The sequence below is a fragment of the Aethalodelphis obliquidens genome, unplaced genomic scaffold, assembly GCF_003676395.1.
Source record: "Aethalodelphis obliquidens isolate GAN/ISIS:26980383/991018 unplaced genomic scaffold, ASM367639v1 scaffold61, whole genome shotgun sequence".
In the NCBI taxonomy this organism is placed as follows: Eukaryota; Metazoa; Chordata; class Mammalia; order Artiodactyla; family Delphinidae; genus Aethalodelphis; species Aethalodelphis obliquidens.
Window position 1 is genome coordinate 4,807,264 of NW_020838005.1, and position 19,449 is coordinate 4,826,712.

The 19,449-nt window shown below is 41.3% G+C and overlaps 1 protein-coding gene across 3 annotated transcripts in view; it reads right to left on the reverse strand.

Annotated features, from left to right (window-relative positions):
* Positions 1-18,891, reverse strand: part of FBXO16 (F-box protein 16) — a 55,767-nt gene extending 36,876 nt beyond the window's left edge. For all 3 annotated transcript variants that reach the window (XM_027087942.1, XM_027087943.1, XM_027087944.1), the window contains exons 1-3: positions 18,602-18,891; positions 13,367-13,502; positions 5,116-5,151 (exon numbers count right to left, since the gene is read on the reverse strand). In XM_027087942.1, the coding sequence (XP_026943743.1) occupies positions 5,116-5,151; positions 13,367-13,465 (135 nt within the window). In that variant the 5' untranslated portion in view covers positions 13,466-13,502; positions 18,602-18,891. The remainder of the gene's footprint in view (positions 1-5,115; positions 5,152-13,366; positions 13,503-18,601) is intronic.
* Between the last annotated feature and the right edge of the window lie 558 nt (positions 18,892-19,449).

Genomic DNA, 19,449 nt, shown 5'->3' on the forward strand with positions numbered 1-19,449 from the left:
GAATTAAACATGAAAATCCTCTTTATTCCTTCCCATCAAATCTCACTCCATTCCCCAGTAATAACCACTGTTTACAGTTTGATGTTCATGCGATTCTATGCATTTACGTATACATACAGTCATCAATAGGGAAGCAGTTGAAACAACAAGGTCCTATTGTATAGCACAGGGGACCATATTCAATACCCTGTGATAAACCATAATGGAAAAGAAAATATACATATGTATAACTGAATCACTTTGCTGTACAGCAGATTAATACAACATTGTAAATCAACTATACGTCAATAAAATTTAAAAAAAAATAGAGGGGCTTCTCTGGTGGCACAGTGGTTAAGAATCTGCCTGCCAATGCAGGGGACATGGGTTTGAACCCTGGTCCGGGAAGATCCCACATGCTGCGGAGCAACTAAGCCCATGCACCACGACTACTGAGCCTGCGCTCTAGAGCCTGTGAGCCATAACTACTGAGACTGCATGCCACAATTACTGAGGCCTGCGCGCCTAGAGCCCGTGCTCTGCAACAAGAGAAGCCACCGCGATGAGAAGCCCACGCACTGCAACGAAGAGTAGCCCCCGCTCACCACAACTAGAGAAAGCCCATGCGCAGCAGTGAAGACCCAAAGCAGCCAAAAATAAATAATTAAATAAATAAATTTATTTTAAAAAATAGGGAAGCAGTTAAATAAGAGTATACCCACCCCATGGAATACTACACAACAGTTTTAAAAACAAACAAAATATAGCCATAAACGTCCAGATATGCAATGAACTTCAGAGCATGATATTTTCTCCAGTCATTCATAGAAGTACACATATGCCATGATCTATTTATTCAATATACTACTGATACCATTTAGGTTGTTTCCAAAACACACACACACACACACACACACGTGCCTACACACACTGCAATATTCTTGTGCACGTTTTTTCATGTCCTATGTCTATATTTCTCTAGTCCAGATAAACAGAAGTGGAATTATAGGTTCAAAGATTCTGCATTTAAAATTCTAATAGATCCTGTCAAATTGTCTTTAAAAAGTCTTTATTATTTTACATTCCCTCTAATTGTGTTTTAAGCATATCCTACTACTCCCCAATGAATGCTTACTTACGCTGGATATTATCTATCTCTTCAATTTTTGCCCCATAGACCAAGAGAGGGGTTGGGAATCTCATTATTTTAATTTGCATTTCTCTAATTTTAGTAAAAAGAACATAGTTTCCATGTTTATTGGCCACATATATTTTTGTGTATTTCTCATTCTTCTATTGGCCCATTATTCTGTAGGGGTATTTGTATTTTTCTTATTGATTTGTAGTAACTTCATATATCTCAGCTATTAATCTTTTTTCAATTTTTTTATTGACGTATAGTTGATTTACAATATCGTGCCAATCTCTGCTGTACAGCAAAGTGACTCAGTTATAGACATATATACATTCTTTTTTAATATTCTTTTCCATTATGGTTTATCACAGGATACTGTATATCGTTCCCTGTGCTATACATTAGGACCTTGTGGTTTATCCATTCTAAATGTAATAGTTTGCATCTACCAACCCCAAACTCCTAGTCCATCCCTCTCCCTGCCACCTCCCGCCTTGGCCACAAGTCTGTTCTCTATGTCTATGAGTCTGTTTCTGTTTTGTAGATAGGTTCATTTGTGCCATATGTTAGATTCCACATATAAGTGATATCATACGGTATTTGTCTTTCTCTTTCTGACTTACTTCACTTAATATGGTAATCTCCAGGACCATCCAGGTTGCTGCAGATGGCATTATTTCACTCTTTCTTATGGCTGAGTAGTATTCCATTGTATATATGCACCACATCATCTTTATCCATTCATCAGATATTAATCTTTATCAAGCAACTTGCAAAATATTTTCCTGTTTCTCTTTTGAATTTTAACTCTGATTATCGTTGTTTCCAGCAAGTTAAAAGTGATGCCATCTACTTTAATCAAATTCTTTATAACATTACAATTATTTCTAACAACATAGCAGAAGCTGAGAAAAAGTCTGAAATACTATCTTTTCAGCTGAAATACTTCTGCTGGTGTTTTCTGTCCATTGGGAAGTAGTTGCCTTTTCTAACAGGGATTGAAGGGCAGAGAAGATTTAAGAGAAAACGGATTAAGTAATAGCATGGAACAGCAAAGTTGAAGAGCTTTTTTTCAGTTTCTCTCAATCATTTTGTTTGTAACTATACAGAACATCAGACATTTGCCATGTGCAAATGTATGAACAAAAATGACATTCTATGGCTAAATATAAAATACTTTTGAATTGTTTATCATTGAATAGGTCTCATATTAAATCTTGCCTCTTACTATCCAGATTGTTTTAAAAAATGACTTTATTTCTAATACTAGATGGACCTTTAAAACCAATACTTAGTCCCTACAATGAATATCCCAAGTAATGTTATGTTTAAATCGACATCCTTATTTCTCCTTTCTTTTTTTGGAAAATGCATTTCTTATGTTATCAATCTCTTAATGTTGTTTGTAAAGTACACAAACAAAAACCCTAAAAACTAAAATGGAGAGAGAAAACTGAATTAAAGTAAATTGGAGGGACTTCCCTGGCGGTCTAGAGGTTGACTCTGCACTTCCATTGCAGGGGGCATGGGTCTGATCCCTGGTTATGGACCTAAGATCCCGCATGCCACAGGGCAAGGCAAAATAAAATAAAATAAAATAAATTGGAAATATCCCCTTGAAACTTAATTGATGTAGCTTTCATGGGGGTATAAAGATTACTATGTGATCTAGTGAATTTAAGGAATAAGTTTGTTGTTAGGCAAAAGAGAAAAACCAGTGAGTATCATTTAGAAAATATTTATTAAATGTCTGATAGCATCAAGGAATGTGTAACAAGGAGTATGATAGAACCATGCCTACCCCCTGTAGTTCAGCCAATTGCAGTAGATAGATAATTAGTGATCTTTGCAAATATATGTTTCTATTAGTTATGGTAAAAGAAAAGAATAAACAGGACCTTTTAAAAAGTTTGAAGACCTTGAACTTCATCCAGGGTGATATTGAAAATATTTAACAACTGGCAACGCTAACAACCAATCAAAACAGACAGTAGCTGGTCAGCCATACCACTGAGCACTGGCAGAACATTAGCCCTGGTTATATTAATTTAGGGATTTCCACTAGTAGTAAGTGGAATGACTGCAAATACAGTCATTCTAAATAAATGTCTTTTTTAAGTTTCTGGTAACAGATGCAAAGTTAGTTTAAAACATAAATAGAATATGAGAAAAACTTAGCTAGACTGCAGTATTTTAAAATTAATTTTTAGTGAATTTATTTTAGAATATATATATATATATATATATATATTTTTTTTTTTTTTTTGGCCCACACCGTGCGGCATGTGGGATATTAGTTCCCTGACCAGGGATTGAACCCATGTCCCCTGCATTAGAAGCATGGAGTCTTAACCGCTGCACTGCCAGGGAAGTCCCTTTAGTGAATTTATTTTATAAAATTTTAGTACTATTTTGAATAGGTAATACATTCACACGATTAAAAACATTCACATGGTTAAAACTTCAGAAGGTACAAAAGACTATTCACCTAAAAGTGCAAGTTTTTGCATAGCCGTGTTTTCAGTTCTCTGAAGTGAAGAGACTAGCAGGTGAGACTGCAGAGGAATTTGAGGAGGAGTACGCATTGCTCAGAGATGGGGACTTTGATCATGATGGACAATAGTCACTGAGACTGTGTTTCCTTTGAGGAAGAGTGTGAAAGTCTTTGTGCTAAGGATAGTCATATCTTGTTAGGTAAAAGCATGTTGTTACAGTGTTCCTTTGGAAGTTTAAGCATATGTAGAGGGGTGTATATGGATGCTAAGGGGTTAAGTGGGGGAGCTGTGCTGGTTTCTAAGCTATCCTCTCTCAGATCCAAACCCACCCCATATTCTGTGAATATGGAAGGCTAGGGCTCCACAAACCAAGCTTCTCCTTTGACGGCGGGCTCCCTGTTAAATACTGCCAATGGGGAGGGTCACTAGAGGGAAACTGAGGGAGAAGAACCTCACTCCTTTCTGTTTCCTTGCTGTTCCTGGCACTTATCACCTTAGCTCTTCACCCTGGCAGTAGCAGTTGATTCCTGAATCCTGTTTTTTCCACACTCCCAGAACCATCATGCTTCCTCAGATATAGCAGAATCAGCTGGCCATGATATCCTCTATTTTATTCTGTAGACGTCCCCTACAGGGATGGTCCCAGCTCCAGAGTCCTTTCCCTGGGCTCCTGAGGTATCAGTGAAGCTGGTGGTAGCTACTTCCTGCATCTCTAGCTCCACGGTACCTCAGTGTTCCCTTTTTGTCTTTTCTGTCTTCTGGTATTTATTTAACCAGTTCTATTTATTAAATTATGTCTGTTAAAATAACTGGCATGATTTCTTTTTTTCTGACTGAACCTTAACTGATACATACAGAAAGTACCAGTCAGACTTCTGAGGGAATGAGCAATCGCTCATTACCTTATGTCCAAACTGAATTCTTTGGGCTCCATGATAACATAACACAATATAGAAGTAAGTATACTTTTTTTGGGGGGGCAGTGTCACCCGGCATGCAAGATCTTAGTTCCCCGACCAGGGATTGAACCCACACCCCCTGCAGTGGAAGCATGGAGTCTTAATCACTGGAAGTCCCACTTTTTAATTTTTTTTAATTATTTTTTTATTGAAGTATAGTTGATTTACAATGTTGTACCAATCTCTGCTTTGCAGTAAAGTGACTCAGTTATACATATATATATCTGTATTCTTTTTTTTTATATTCTTTTCCATTATGGTTTATCCCAGGAGATTGGATATAGTTCCTTGTGCTGTACAGTAGGACCTTGTGGTTTATCCATTCTAAATGTAATAGTTTGCATCTACCAACCCCAAACTCTCAGTCGATCCCTCTCCCTCCCCCCCCCCTTGGCAACCACAAGTCTATTCTCTATGTCTCTGAGTATGTTTCTGTTTTGTAGGTAGATTCATTCGTGCCATACTTTAGATTCCACATATAAGTGATATTATATGGTATTTGTCTTTCCCTTTCTGACTGAGAAGTAAGTATACTTTAAATAGTTACCCATTTTCCAAGCAGAGCTCTTCTTTCTTCAAATACCTATAATAAATTAAAAAAAGAATGGAATGATTTCATATTTCACGGTTCAAAATACCCATTACAAAAAAGACATCATTAAAGTATCAATAAATATTGACAGGCTTTTCATTATATCTACTGAGTATAAAACAGATTTTGTACCTGAAAAGGTACTTTACTTATATTTTTTTAATATTTATTTTATGTATTTATTTGGCTGTACCAGGTCTTAGTTACGGCATACGGGATCTTCGTTGCCGCGTGCAGGACCTTTTCTTTTTTTTTTTTTTTAGTTGCGGCATGCGGGATCTAGTTCCCCGGCCAGGGATTGAACCCGGGCCCCTTGCATTGGGAGTGAGGACTCTTAGCCACTGGACCACTGGGGAAATACCTTTACTTATTTTTAACTTGGGCAAAGTTTCTTTTTTCTCAGTTTCTCCATGTGAAATAATTCATCTTGAAGAAGAAATAATTTTTTAAAGGCAAGAAATAAGAAAAGCTGGGAATTCCCTGGCAGTCCAGTGGTTGGAACTTCGCGCTTCCACTGCAGGGGGCACGGGTTCAATCCCTGGCTGGGGACTAAGATCCCACAAGCCACTTGGCATGGCCAAAAAGAAAAAAAAGAAATAAGAATGGAATTGTGAAGTGAAATCATTTTTGGAATTTGAAAGGAGATGAAAAAACTGACAAAGGAAAAACAGGAAAATGGAGAACCTCCCCCAAATATATCAGCATCAATAGTATACGAACCTGTGAAATTTATGAGTGAGTGGCTCTGTTTTTATATTTCCATGAGTTCACATATCAGGGGGTGTACACGACTTATATGTTTGTAGGATTAGAAACTTGCATATGTGCGCCTCTGGGCTTACAGCTCAGTGTTTATCTGTATAGGTTTGTCGTTATATACTATTTAGGATAGAAACCATGTCTTAGTCACCTTGCAGTGCAGTGCAGAGTGCTGTACAGGGCATATTACAGGGACTCACGTTTGCCGGACTAAATGAATGTGATCGTGACAAATGAATATCCTTATGAATGTATCAGTACAATGTGAGTGTATTTTGAAACTGGTTTTTCTGAGCATCAGTCATTTGTATATTTGAATGAGTGAGGAAGGGACAACTAATGTGAGAATGTTTGGCGGAGGAGGGAGTTCTGGGGAAAGGAAGTAAGAGACAGCAGTGAACAGATGTGAATGTCTCTCTCACTCCTACACTACACCCTCTGTCAGCTTTCAGAATTGGGCCTGATGTTTTTCCCTTCCTCTTGGCACTATCTAAATTCTCTCGCACTGTTAAGATCATTCCTATTTGGAAAGTAGCACAGGCCTATTTCTTCCCTTTTGTGGAGGAGGATGAGGCGCTGGCTTCCTTCTTCCAACAGATATATTTTCCTTCCTTTTTCAGACTCTCAAACTCTACTTTCAAAGGGCATACGACACGGAGATTGAAATAACTTGTTCAACAACAACCTCAAGGCCTGTAAAATGTCATCTTTGCTACTAACCCCGGAACCTCATACATCACAGGCAGACACTTTTTATACTTTAGAGAAGAAGAAAAAGAATACCATTCTTGGGTTTCCCTGGTGGCGCAGTGGTTGAGAGTCCGCCTGCCAATGCAGGGGACACGGGTTCGAGCCCTGGTCTGGGAGGATCCCACATGCTGTGGAGCAACTAGGCCCGTGAGCCACAACTACTGAGCCTGCGCGTTTGGAGCCTGTGCTCCGCAACAAGAGAGGCCGTGATAGTGAGAGGCCGGCGCGCTGCGATGAAGAGTGGCCCCCGCATGCTGCAACTAGAGAAAGCCCTCGCACAGAAACGAAGACCCAACACAGCAAAAATAAATAAATTAATTAATAAACTCCTACACCCACTATCTTCTTTAAAAAAAAAAAAGAATACCATTCTCCCTTTCCCCCTAATTAACTGCGACCTGGGCTACTAAGACCCTCAAATAACGGCAACAGAAACTCAGAATTTCTAAATGAAAATAGAAGAGCAGACTTCCCTGGTGGTCCAGTGGTTAAGACTCTGCACTTCCACTGCAAGGGGGCGCGGGTTTGATCCCTGGTTGGGGAACTAAGGTCCCACATGCCCCAGGTGCGGCCAAAACAACAAAATAAAACAACAACAACAACAAAAATAGAAGAGAACCTAGAGAATACAGAAGACTGAAAAATCAGGATTCAAATATTTCCTGAACCCTTCTCTTGTGTCTAACCAAATCCTATCAATCATCTAATTCCCAGCCCAAGTCCCTGGCACCAGCACGTTTCCGGCACCCGCTGACCTCACTCCTCCCAACTCCTCCTCCACTTGCAGCCCATGCTCCACCTGGACTTTCTAGGGTTTGCAATTGCCTGCCAGGTGATTCTGTTCATTTCATCTTCCCGTGTAGATTACAACCACTTTCTCTTCTATGCTCCACAGGCTCCATGGCAGGCTCTCAACAAACACCTACTGATGGAACAACAACAACAGTTTCAGGTGTCGTAGAATTTTAGAGCTAAAAGGAATCCTAAGATCTTTTTGTTCAATCCCCTGATTTTAGAGGGGATAAGCAGAGGCCCAAAGAGTTAATCATTGGTTCCAGACTGTCTGTTCAGCTCAACTCTATACTTGGTTCCTCCCTAGATCCCTGGTCTTCCCTGTCCCGACCTCCAGCCCTACGTTCTCCTTTTTTTTTTTAAAGCTTATATTTAGTTGGACAGATTGATACATGTGTTATTTATTTAATTTTAAAACTTATTTGGCTGTGCCGTGTCTTAGTTGTGGCATGCGGGATCTTTGTTGCAGCATGTGGGATCTTTAGTTGTGGCATGTGGAATTTTTTGTTGCAGCATACAAAATCTAGTTCCCTGACCAGGGATCGAACCTGGGCCCCCTGTATTGGGAGTGTGGAGTGTTAATCACTGGACCACCACGGAAGTCCCAGCCCTATATTCTCAGTGAACCGCTGCTCACACTTTGGCCTGACAGTGGGAAGAAAAAAAGATTAGATCCAAAGACCACAACCTCCTTTCAAAAGGAGGTTGGGATGACCATAGTGGTGTCCAATGGTAACAGGGGGCATTGGAAAGAAAGGGGCACTGACTTGAAGGGGAGAGGAGAGTCAGCAAGAAGGTGGCAGGAAAGGAACAGGGTGGGAGGTGGAGTGTTTAGAGAGCCAACAACCAAGTCTAAGCAGGATCCAAGCAAATCCAGTTCTTTACCAAAAGGCATTTAGACCCAAGTGGAAACTGATGAGAGTAAAGGGGGAGAGGAGAAACACCAGACAAACTCAGATCTGGTTCTGACTCTGCCCTTGACAAGAAATATAATTTGGGACAAATTATTTAATTGTCAGGTCCTCAGTCAGACTCAGAATCATGTATTCTCTGGTTTGGAGCAAGTCTTCCTTCCAAGGATTTGCAATCAGGTTTTACATCTTTAAGAGCTGGGAAGGGGGTGGAGGGATAAATTAGGAGTTTGGGATTAACATATACACACTACTCTATATAAAATACATACCCGACAAGGACCTACTGCATACCACTGGGAACTATACTCAATATTTTTAATAACCTGTAAGGGAAAAGAATCTGAAAAAGAATATATATATATTTGTATAACTGAATCAGCTGGCTGTACACCTGAAACTAATACAGCATTGTAAATCAACTATACTTCAATTAAAAAAAAGAGCTGGGAAACGTATCGCTTCAAGCGGAAACGTTAAAGTGGGTCTTCTTTCCTTGCAGAATGCTGTAGTCTGTTTACATCACAGTTTACTCAGAGCCTGCTCTTAAGTCAAAATTCCACGGTTGTTATTTTAGTCTGTTGACACTGCAGTTCCATATTTTACCATGTGACATCATTAAAGTTAGGAATAAGACATTTCGGGGCTCCTAAATTATGACAGATGTATGGTAGTTAGGTGCTTTTTCTCAGAACACCCTTTTAACGTGTACTGTACTACACGTGCGAACCATACTCAAAAAGAAATGTTGATCATTTTCAATTAAAACACTGGATGGCAAAGAAATACATACTTTTAAAACATTCCTTCTCTCAAAGTTCACAATACCTGAATTATTTTATAATCTGTTATATTTGCCTAAACTGATGATGCTATTTTTTTTAGGTGTTTACATTCGAATTCAATCTCTATGCTTAAAGCCTGCTGTGAAGTTAAAACCCTGTGACTTTCAGTCTGAGACAGTTACGTATTTCACATTTTACTACAGAGCAGAAAAAAGGCAAAATTAAAAACCAAAAACAGAACCTCAAAATTACGCTGATCATTGGTGACAAAACGCCCTGTTTTAGAAATACAGAGTAGCCCTTGAAGTTATTGTATGGACACCTTCTGCCGAGCTGTATCCTTGGCCATCTATTTTTAATCCCTTTCACACAGTCAGAATGTTAGATCTGGAAGGGACTTTTGAGGTCATCTGACCCAACCCACTCATTTTCCAAAGGAAGGTAGTAAAGACCAGAGATGTCAGTGACTCACTGAAGTCAAGCAGGAGATTATTAGTACAGCTGATCTGGAACCTGTATTTTCAACTCTGAGTTTTTGTTCTTTGTTTGCTTTTATTTATATTTGTTTTTTGAATTGTTTTAAAATTTGAAATATTATTGCACTGTGTAAAGTAAAAACCAAAAACTCTTCTAACAGACCTCCCTCCCTCCTTCCCATGCCATCCAACTCTTTGGGGGAAACCACTATTAATAGTTTGGTATATACATATCCAAATTCCATGGGTGTGTCTATGTACATTAATACACAGACATATGGGTATATACACATGCCAAGATTTTTTTAAAAAAATTGTTTTTGGCCACACCGTGGCACGTGGGGTCTTAGTTCCCCAACCCGGGATCGAACCCACACCCCCTGCAGTGGAAGTCCGCCAAGATTTTTTAAAATAATTTTACTCCAAACTAGAACCTAACTAAACCAAAATAAAGCAATTTTGGAATAAAATGGGAGTTCTGAACAACAAAATAAATATCATCTTTAGAAATTATCATGAAATTTGACAACAGCTCTTCAGGAACCAAGATAAGGCTGTGTCATGCTTGCTATGATGCGCGGCCCAGATTCCCCTCCAGGATTGAAGGATTTATTCCCCCCAACTGTTGGGAGTGCTGCTGGCCGACAGCCGTGAGCTGGAGAGATCTGCCCTGACTAAGATCCCATCCACTGAATGCTCAGTGTGGAAGTATAAAGGCCAGGCCCCCTGATGCAATGCAAGACTCTGAAGGATCTTCGGGGTGTCCTACAGGGTCCATGGAGGCCTTGTTGCAACTGCCTGACAGCCCAGCTTCTTCCTCTGCCCGAAATCTACATCCTGTTCTTCCCTCCCCACACCTCCCCAGGTATGGATCCCGAGAGCCTTCCCCCATCAACGCCCTACATGCCAATCTCAGAGTCTGCTTCTCCAGTAACCCAACCTGCAACAGGCAATCAGACAATCAGACAATCAAGATACATTTTCTCCATGGCTGCTAAATCGATGAAGACTTCTCATTTTTCAAAGAAAATTTCCGAAAATCAAGACATCCAACGAATACGTATTTCAATTCAAGTCACTTTTCCACGTGCATAAAACCTTTACAATTCTATGAGAAAACGTATTTCAAAACTAAACACTGGAGTTTCTGGGGGCAGAAAGCAGAGAAGCTGCTATATAAACTGTTGGAGAACTAAGAGCATTGCAAACAGGTGCTCAATAAATAATTGTTGAGCTGAATTTAAAAAGACTGTCAATAGACTTGCTTTTTGCTCATGGCTGGGTAAAGGCTGGATTTCTCTCTCTGCTTCTCCTTTTGTTTCTCCTCGTGCCTCCTTTTTTTTTTCTATTTCTCGATCTCCTTTCCTCACTTCCTTTATCTTTTTCCTTTCCAGTATCTCTCCCTTTTACTTCTCAGTATTCCGATCGCTATGTTGGTTCCTCTGTCTCTCTCCCAAATTTGCTCATGTTCTGCATCAAATGAGTAGAAACAGGAAAGTCCTGAGCAGAAGGGGTCAGGATGGACGCTCCAGCTTTGCCAGAGCAATTAGCATAGCTGTTAGTTCAGAGAGGCAAAGGGTCAAATCCAGGCTAAGGAAGGAGAGACGTGGGGACAAGAAGTTCAGAGTCAATGAAGGAGGTCTCAGTGAGTACAGTTGACCTCTGACTCCATTCTTTGTGCTTCAGGAAACACATCAGGCTCTGGAGATGCAGAGAGAAAAGACAGAATCGCAACCCTTAACACATTAGGGTCGGGACTTCCCTGGTGGTCCAGTGGTTAAGACTCCATGCTCCCAATGCAAGGGGCACGGGTTTGATCCCTGGTTGGGGAACTAAGATCCCGCAGGCCGCACGGCACGGCCTAAAAAACAAAAAAGAAAAATCATATAAAAACACATTAGAGTCAAGTGGAGAAGTCGGTAAACAGTCATGAGAGGAAAGAAAAGCAAGGGGGATTAGGCTTCCCTGAGAAATGACATTTCAGATAACTCTTACAGGAGGCCATGAGGAGGGCACTACAAAGGCGTGGAGGGGATGAGAGAGCTTGGCCCAGATGTAGGATGAGAGAGCTTGGCCCAGATGTAGGATGAGAGGAGGCAGAGGCAGGGCTTGAACTGTGATGCTGGTTGAGTCAACTCATGAAGGGTCCTCAGTGCTATGTGTGGGGCGGGGGCTGGAATTTACCCTTTGGAGCAGCGTGTTATCAGTCTCACTTAATAGGATTAGTTAATAGGATCAGTTTGGTACTTTAGAAAGATCATTCTGGGATCAGAAGAGAGGATGGATTGCTAGGGATAGAGGCAGTGAAACCAGTTGGGGGGGTTACTACAATGTGCCAGGCAAAGGGTGATGAGGGCGTGAACTGAGAATGTGGAGCTGGAGGTACGCAGTGAAAGGAGAAAAGGGGTCCGGATGAAGAGACCTAGGAGGAAGACTCAGAGCTGCAAAACAAATTGCATGTGGGAGTGAGGCAGAGCAGTGGCAGACACTCCTTCCTGAGCTTCTCACTGCCTAAATATCTTGAAATGCCAGGAGTGCAAGGTCCTGACTGCCCTTTTCTTGGGCCATTACTCCAGGCTGTGCTGGCAGCAAGGAACCTTGAGGGGCGAGGTACTAACTCCCTTTAGAACCAAGAGCAGCCTTGCTAATGCTCAGTATTGAAAGCAGTGGATTCCCTGGGCTCCTTGTTCCTCAGCTGTGGTGCAGACCCACTGTGTGCGTAGTATTTATCTGGGTCTCTGCGTCACTCCTGTGGCACAAGGTGGGCCAGGAGAACCTGTGCAAACATGATGCTCACGCCCCTTGCTGCGTTGTAAGAAAGTTCTTTGTCTCTGACCCAAGCATCTCTTGTCTTCTACTGTAAAACAGTAGTGACTTTGCCATAAGTAACAGGCTAAGTTATTAGCTTGTAAGATGGGGAAAACCAAACCCTGGACCCAAGAGGGAGAAGGAAGATTTGCAGCTTGAGTGATTTGGTGTAAAGTGATGCCCTTCCTTACGGGGGAGGAACTGGTGTGTAGGAGCAAGATAATGAGGTCAGTTTTATTGATGATCGTAATTTACTGTCAACTAGATATGGTCCTTGTATATAAGTATTGATATAGGAGCTCACAGACCTGTTGGAAATTCTGCCCCTAATTGAAGCAGGAGTAGAAATCCCCAGAGGTTGGCAATCTCACATGCCCACATGATACCCAGCTGTCCACACTTGCAATGCTTTTTCTGGTGTATTCTGCTGGCACCTCCCCAGAACGCAGGTGGCAAATAAACTTCTTAGGAGAATCCGAGTAATGTGAGTAATCAGCTGACATTGACTCATTTTATTTACTTGGTTAAATGTACAGCTTTATCCAGTAACCTCAACTCTAGCAAGAAAACCTATTTTTGGGGGAACTCCTCACACATCACCCCCTCCTCTTTCATTTCCGGTGGTTCCTGCAAAGAACCAGTGATAGAAGGGAAAAGGCATTTGGGGTGAGAGAGAGGAGGAGTGACAGTGGAGGAAAGAGCAAATCTAAGACCTTTCTTTCTAGGCAGGAACTCTGTGTCTACTGCCAACCCTGGCCATGTAGCAAGTGTTCAGTTAAAGTTTCTGAAAAATTCCTTCATTTTGTTTTTTTCATCCATTACACAGTCCTAAACAATTAATGTTTATATTTTGATAACCAAGATTTTAATACTTTTTTTTCTTTAAGGCGTGGACCCAACTGATAAAATAGCTCTTATCACTTACCCGGTTATTCAAAAGCTGATGGTTTAGGGGTGTCCAGGTACTCATCTTTGCCTGCATTTTGGGACCACCTATGTTTTTTGGAGGTGCAAATGCCATCATGAAATAACTGGATATTCTTCCATAAGAAAAACTATACCTGTAGAAGAAATGAATCATATAATCTTCAGAATACTAAAAACACTAATACCATATAATCTTTTAGTACGTTGGGACCAGGGAATGGGAGGGCTAACATTTATTGGGAACATTTTATATGTCAGGAACTTTTATGTTTGCTCAATTACAACTCGTAACAGGGCTTCCCTGGTGGTGCAGTGGTTAAGAAACCGCCTGCCAATGCAGGGGACACTGGTTCAAGCCCTGGGCTGGGAAGATCCCACATGCCACGGAGCAACAAAGCCCATGTGCCACAACTACTGAGCCTGTGCTCCAGAGACCGTAAGCCACAACTACTGAAGCCTGCGTGCCACAACTACTGAAGCCCACACGCCTAGAGCCCATGTTCCACAACAAGAGAAGCCACCGCAACGAGAAGTCTGCGCACCGCAACAAAGAGTAGCCCCTGCTCGCCGCAACTAGAGAAAATCCGCGCACAGCAAGGAAGACCCAACACAGCCCAAAATAAATAAACAAATAAATAAATAAATAAAACTCATAACAATCTGGTGAGGTGGTGGGTTTTAGCTCATTTTACAGATGAAGAAAATGAGGCTCACTGAAATAATACTCTCTGCCCAAATTTATACAGACAGTAAGCGGAGAACTGGAAATCAGACCCAGGTCTATTTAACTCTGCTTGATTTTCATTGAACCATGGGAGAAATCCAGAATCTCTCCTAGCTAAGAACATACCATATTGGCCAGAAAGAAGAAGTATTTATAAAATCACAGTGCAATATGAAAACACTCTATCTTTGTCCCTTGTGACCTTCTTCCTCCCCTCTTATCTTTCTGACATCTAGGTAACAAGGGTTCTAGCTTGATACCATATTTAAGAGGTAGAATGGTACAACAGATAAAGCCAAGACTTTGGATACAGACAGATTTGGGTTTAATGGGGGAAATGTGCTGTTTTTAGATGTCCAGTACTAAATATGTCTTCCTTCATTTGATTAAAGCACTCTAGTTTCCATTAGGAATTATTTTTCCCTCATTATTTAGAGTCTGCTCTGTTGGTTAATCAAGGTGGCCTCCCCCTCCCCAGTCATGAGACCAAGCTAGGCCAGTTTACTTTTTTTGGGGGGGGGGGGGCTGTACCACTCAGCTTGTGGGATCTTAGTTCCCTGACCAGGGATTGAACCCAGGCCCACAGCAGTGAAAGAGCCAAGTCCTAACCACTGGAGCTGCCAGGGAATTCCCCTAGGCCAGTTTACTGATGCTGGCTTATCCTTACTTTACAGCTGAGGTGGTCATTCAAAGTACCATAGGTGCTCTGAGCAGACTAATAAGCTGTTATTGCTGCCTCAACCTTCGGAAGCCCCTTGTCCTTTCTTACTCATTTTGTAAGCCAGCTGATACAATAAATCAACCTCCTCTTTAGCTTCCATTAGCTAGAATCTATTTCTGTTGTTTGCAACCAAAACTTTTTACCTTATACAGTTTGGATCCTGGTTCTAAAACTTACTAGCTGTGTAACTTTTTGCAAGTTATTGAATCCATCTCAGTTTCCTTATTTGTAAAATAAGGGTGTGCATATCTACCCTCAACTGCTGTTGCAAAGGTTTGAGAAAAAAGGCTCAAGCAGAATGCCTGACAGATGAGTGGTCTTGATGAGTAGAATCCCTGCAGCCTTTCTTAGAACTCCCTGTCATTTACAGAGTGCCTCAAAGCCTGTCCTTTAGAAGCCCACAACAAAATATTTTAAGGTGAAAAATATTTAAAGCAGACTGATGGTATTTTCAGTATGTATCCTCCATGTTTCTGCTTATTTGTGCTTTTCTTCCTCTCTGTAGGTAGATTTCACATCCAAGGAAGTGGTGCTGAGTGAGGGGGCTAGGACTTACTTGCCTGCTTGATCTCTGGGCTGCGAAAATTACAGCAACAAATACTGGACAGCTCTTTTTAAAAAAAATCACTAGTGTTTAGCTGATAGAGGATTCCCCAAATGCTAGATCTGAAATTTTGAGGCTCTCACTTGACATGTAATATTCTCTCTCAGGTTTAAGTTAGAGCTGAAGATAAAGCCAATGTTTTAAAATCTCAGGGTTTTAAAGGTAGACAGTATCTCAGGGTTTTAAAGGTAGACAGTATCTTCCTACAGTTTTTTGCTGTCACCACTCCACTGGCATAAGGGGGCTCAGATCAGTCCTTATATTCTTAGCTCCAAACAGCTATGTTGCAAAAGGTGTAAGAAATGATTTCATTACAGTGTTATTAATTGGCAGCTATAAAAGTACACGTGAGCAGGCAAATTATAGGTACAAAGCATGGTCACTGAATCTAGATCTGCCCAGTTAAAAATCACATATTTCTTTTTTGTTATTGTTATTTATTCATGTTTGACCTTTCTTCTCTTTAAACCAATTGGTTTTTTCTTTGTTTTATTTTAAATTTTTATTTATTTATTTTGGCCGCTCTGTGCAGCTTGTGGTATCTTAGTTCCCTGACCAGGGATTAAACCCGGGCCCTCGCAGTGGTTAAGAATCCACCTACCAATGCAGGGGACAGATTCGATCCCTGGTCCGGGAAGATCCTACATGCCGTGGAGCAACTAAGCCCGTGTGCCACAACTATTGGGCCTGCGTGCCACAACTACTGAAGCCCATGTGCCTAGAGCCAGTGCTCCACAACAAGAGAAGCCACCGCAATAAGAAGACTGTGCATCACAACGAAGAGTAGCCCCCGCTCGCTGCAGCTAGAGAAAGTCCACACTCAGCAACAAAGACCCAATGCCACCAAAAATAAATAAAATTAAAAAAAAATTCTATAAACCCAGGCCCTCGGCAGTGAAAGTGCGGACCCCTAACCATTGGGCTACCAGGGAATTCCCTAAACTGATTGTTTTCAATTTCTTTTTTCAAGACCATAAAACTCTTTGAGAATATGATGAAAACTCCTGCTGTAAGCTGAGAAACTCTCTCTCTTTCCAGTTTGTGTAGGAAACAATCTGACTGATTCTAGGCACAATTTCTGATTATGACAAAGTAGCTTTTCTAGGGCCTCCCCAAGGCCTTACACTGGTTGTTTTCTTTGTCCTGGGTCCTCAGAGCTAGAAATTATTTGAATTAGGCTTTCTTCAAATCAACTTGAGGAAAGTTTGGTTTTCAGGAGATGGGCCAGGCCGGGAGAAAGAGACCTCTTGGTAATAGTCTTGCTGAAGCAGGCAAATGGAGGTGCCCTGCTCTGTCTTTTTACAGTTTTTCCTCCTCCATCCATTCTAGAAGATGGGCACCGTGCATATTTGCACGCCCACACCGGTTCACAGTATAGACCACTCAGACACTTTTATACAACATACATAAAAATAACAAGACAAAGCAAGTTGTCTTCCCTCCTTCAACATACAAAGCTTGCTGTTGCTTTTTTTTTTTTTTTTTTTCGGTACACGGGCCTCTCACTGTTGTGGCCTCTCCCGTTGCGGAGCACAGGCTCTGGACACGCAGGCTCAGTGGCCATGGCTCACGGGCCCAGCCGCTCCGTGGCACGCGGGATCTTCCCAGACCGGGGCACGAACCCGCGTCCCCTGAACCGGCAGGCGGACTCTCAACCACTGCGCCACCAGGGAAACCCACTGTTGCTTTTTTATGACCTCTTTTCCCCTTAATGGCTGTCGTTGAATGTTCATCTTTAATTTTTCTTTGGATAAAAAGGAAGAAAAAGGGCTTATGGCCCTTGCCCCCAATGTGTGGTTCTAGTTCCATGTTTAAAGGCAAAGATAGTTCCTCTGGTAAAGTTCCAGTGGCCACGTACTTCTAATCCCATCTTCTAAGCCATTCTTCACACTGTCACCATTATTCAACTGCACTAAGGACCTTATTAGGCCTGTATTAGAAGTACAAAGATGAGAGTCTTGGCTATAATGGAGCTAAAAGTCTACTGCTAGAGAGGTTTCTTTTTGTGTTTGTTGTTTTCTTGACAAATAAAAAAGGTATATATTTAAGGTATACAACGTGATGTTTTAATACATGTATACATTGTAAAATGCTTACCACGATCAAACTATTTAACATATCCATCACCTCCCATAGTTACCGTTTGTGTGTGTGTGTGTGATGAGAATACTTGAGATCTACTCGTTTAGCAAATTTCAAGTATACATTATTATTAACTATAGTCACAATGCTGTAGATAGGGTCTCTAGAACTCATTCATTTTATAACCAGAGGTTTGTACCCTTTGATCAATAGCTCCCCATTTCCCCACCCCTCCAACCTTTGCTAATCACCACTCTCCTTGGGAGGTATTTTTAAAAAATACCTGTCATTTTTCAGCTCAAAAACCTTCAGAGGCTTGATAATGGCTACAGAATATCCAGGCTTCTTAGCATGCAAATCTAGGTCCACTATGAACTTACCTCCACCTACCTTTTCAGCCTCATCCTCCTTTCTCTCCCTTCATGCACTATCTGCCCAGACACACTGAACTTCAGATCACAGAACATGGTACAAAACTGATGCTTCTTTGCTTATGTGGTTTTCTGACACTGCTCACCTGAATCCTAATCTCAGTAGTACGTACGTAATGGGTGCTCAATAAATATTTGTCAACTGAATGAATGAATACAACAGTGGAGGGGAGGCGGTTTAAGGATTAAAACTAGTGGAAGGGAAGGATAAAACTCAACATTAGGAACTGACCACTGGTATTAAACACAGGACGATCGGATTTTTATTTGGAGTTTACAGAGTGGAAGAGGATTGAGTTTCTATACTAACATACATCTCACCCATTGTACATTGCAGTATCATCAGAGGAGATCAGATATTATCAGAAAATTATCAGGAAAGGGGGTATGGTTAGACTTAAATATGAATTCATCTGATATTCAACTAGGTAGAAACAGAAAAACTATAATACCGTGCAAAGAGCTAGTGCTTGATAGGCATAGAAACAATTATTTGTTGGTTGTTAATTTCAGAAATATGAAGCATCTGTCACTTGAACTGCAGCTGAAACGGAGCAAAATGTAATTCCCGGGGGGCACTGCCAAGGTTTGTGAGAGACCCAGGAGGATCTGAGAGAGGAGCTCTCAAACGAAAGTCTCCATCTTTTTCATGCACTGCCCACTGCTCTCACCTCTTTTGGTTCGTCTTTCTCTTCAAGCCTCTGGCGCTGGTGTTGCCATAGTTGCTGTTTCTTTGACTCTGTCTAGCCCCCACCCCTTCCAGTAGTCCAATCACCGCCTATAAATCTTTTCGCTGGCATCCGGGGTTTCTTAGGCAACAATGTGTGGTCTCTTGATTGGCCAGGAGATCCTGGAGGGCTGGCTCCAAAATTGGGCGCATGGATAAAACGAAAAAGTGTGAGCGCCAAGAGGGTGGGAGGGACTGCAATCTCCCAATATAATGCTAGTACGAAGATGCAGCCGATCCCGAAATAAACAGCCTTAAAAGCCCTCATTCAAGACGTGTGTTCCAAATCAGGCCAACCTACTGAGCATGCCCAGTTACATCGTTCTGGTCGCTCCAGGGTTCCAAAATGTCAACTCCATTTCTCCGGGTTTTAAGAGTGGCCAACAGGTAAAAGAAGGTTGGAGGAAAAAGAATTCTAGAGAGGTTCACTGAAAGAATAGCACCTGCACACAGGAAGTGGAAGAACGTGGGAAAACTGCCCAACACACAAACTCGCAAATGCTTCAACATGACTTTTAATCTATTGGATTAAAGAATTCAGGCCGATTGACAGATACACCAGGGAACCAGCAGATGGCATGCCTTAATAAGAATAGCTCCAAATTTGGGAAATTTTAGGATCGGTCTAATTTAATTAAATTTGTGGAGTATCCACCATGTAATGAGAGGCGGAGTGAGAATGCAAGGATTAAAAAAGAAATCTAATGAGGAAGCCTGGAAAATGCAATGTAGAAATAACTACTGTAAGGACCACAGTGATAACTACTGTGATAGAACTATAAACAAGTGTTA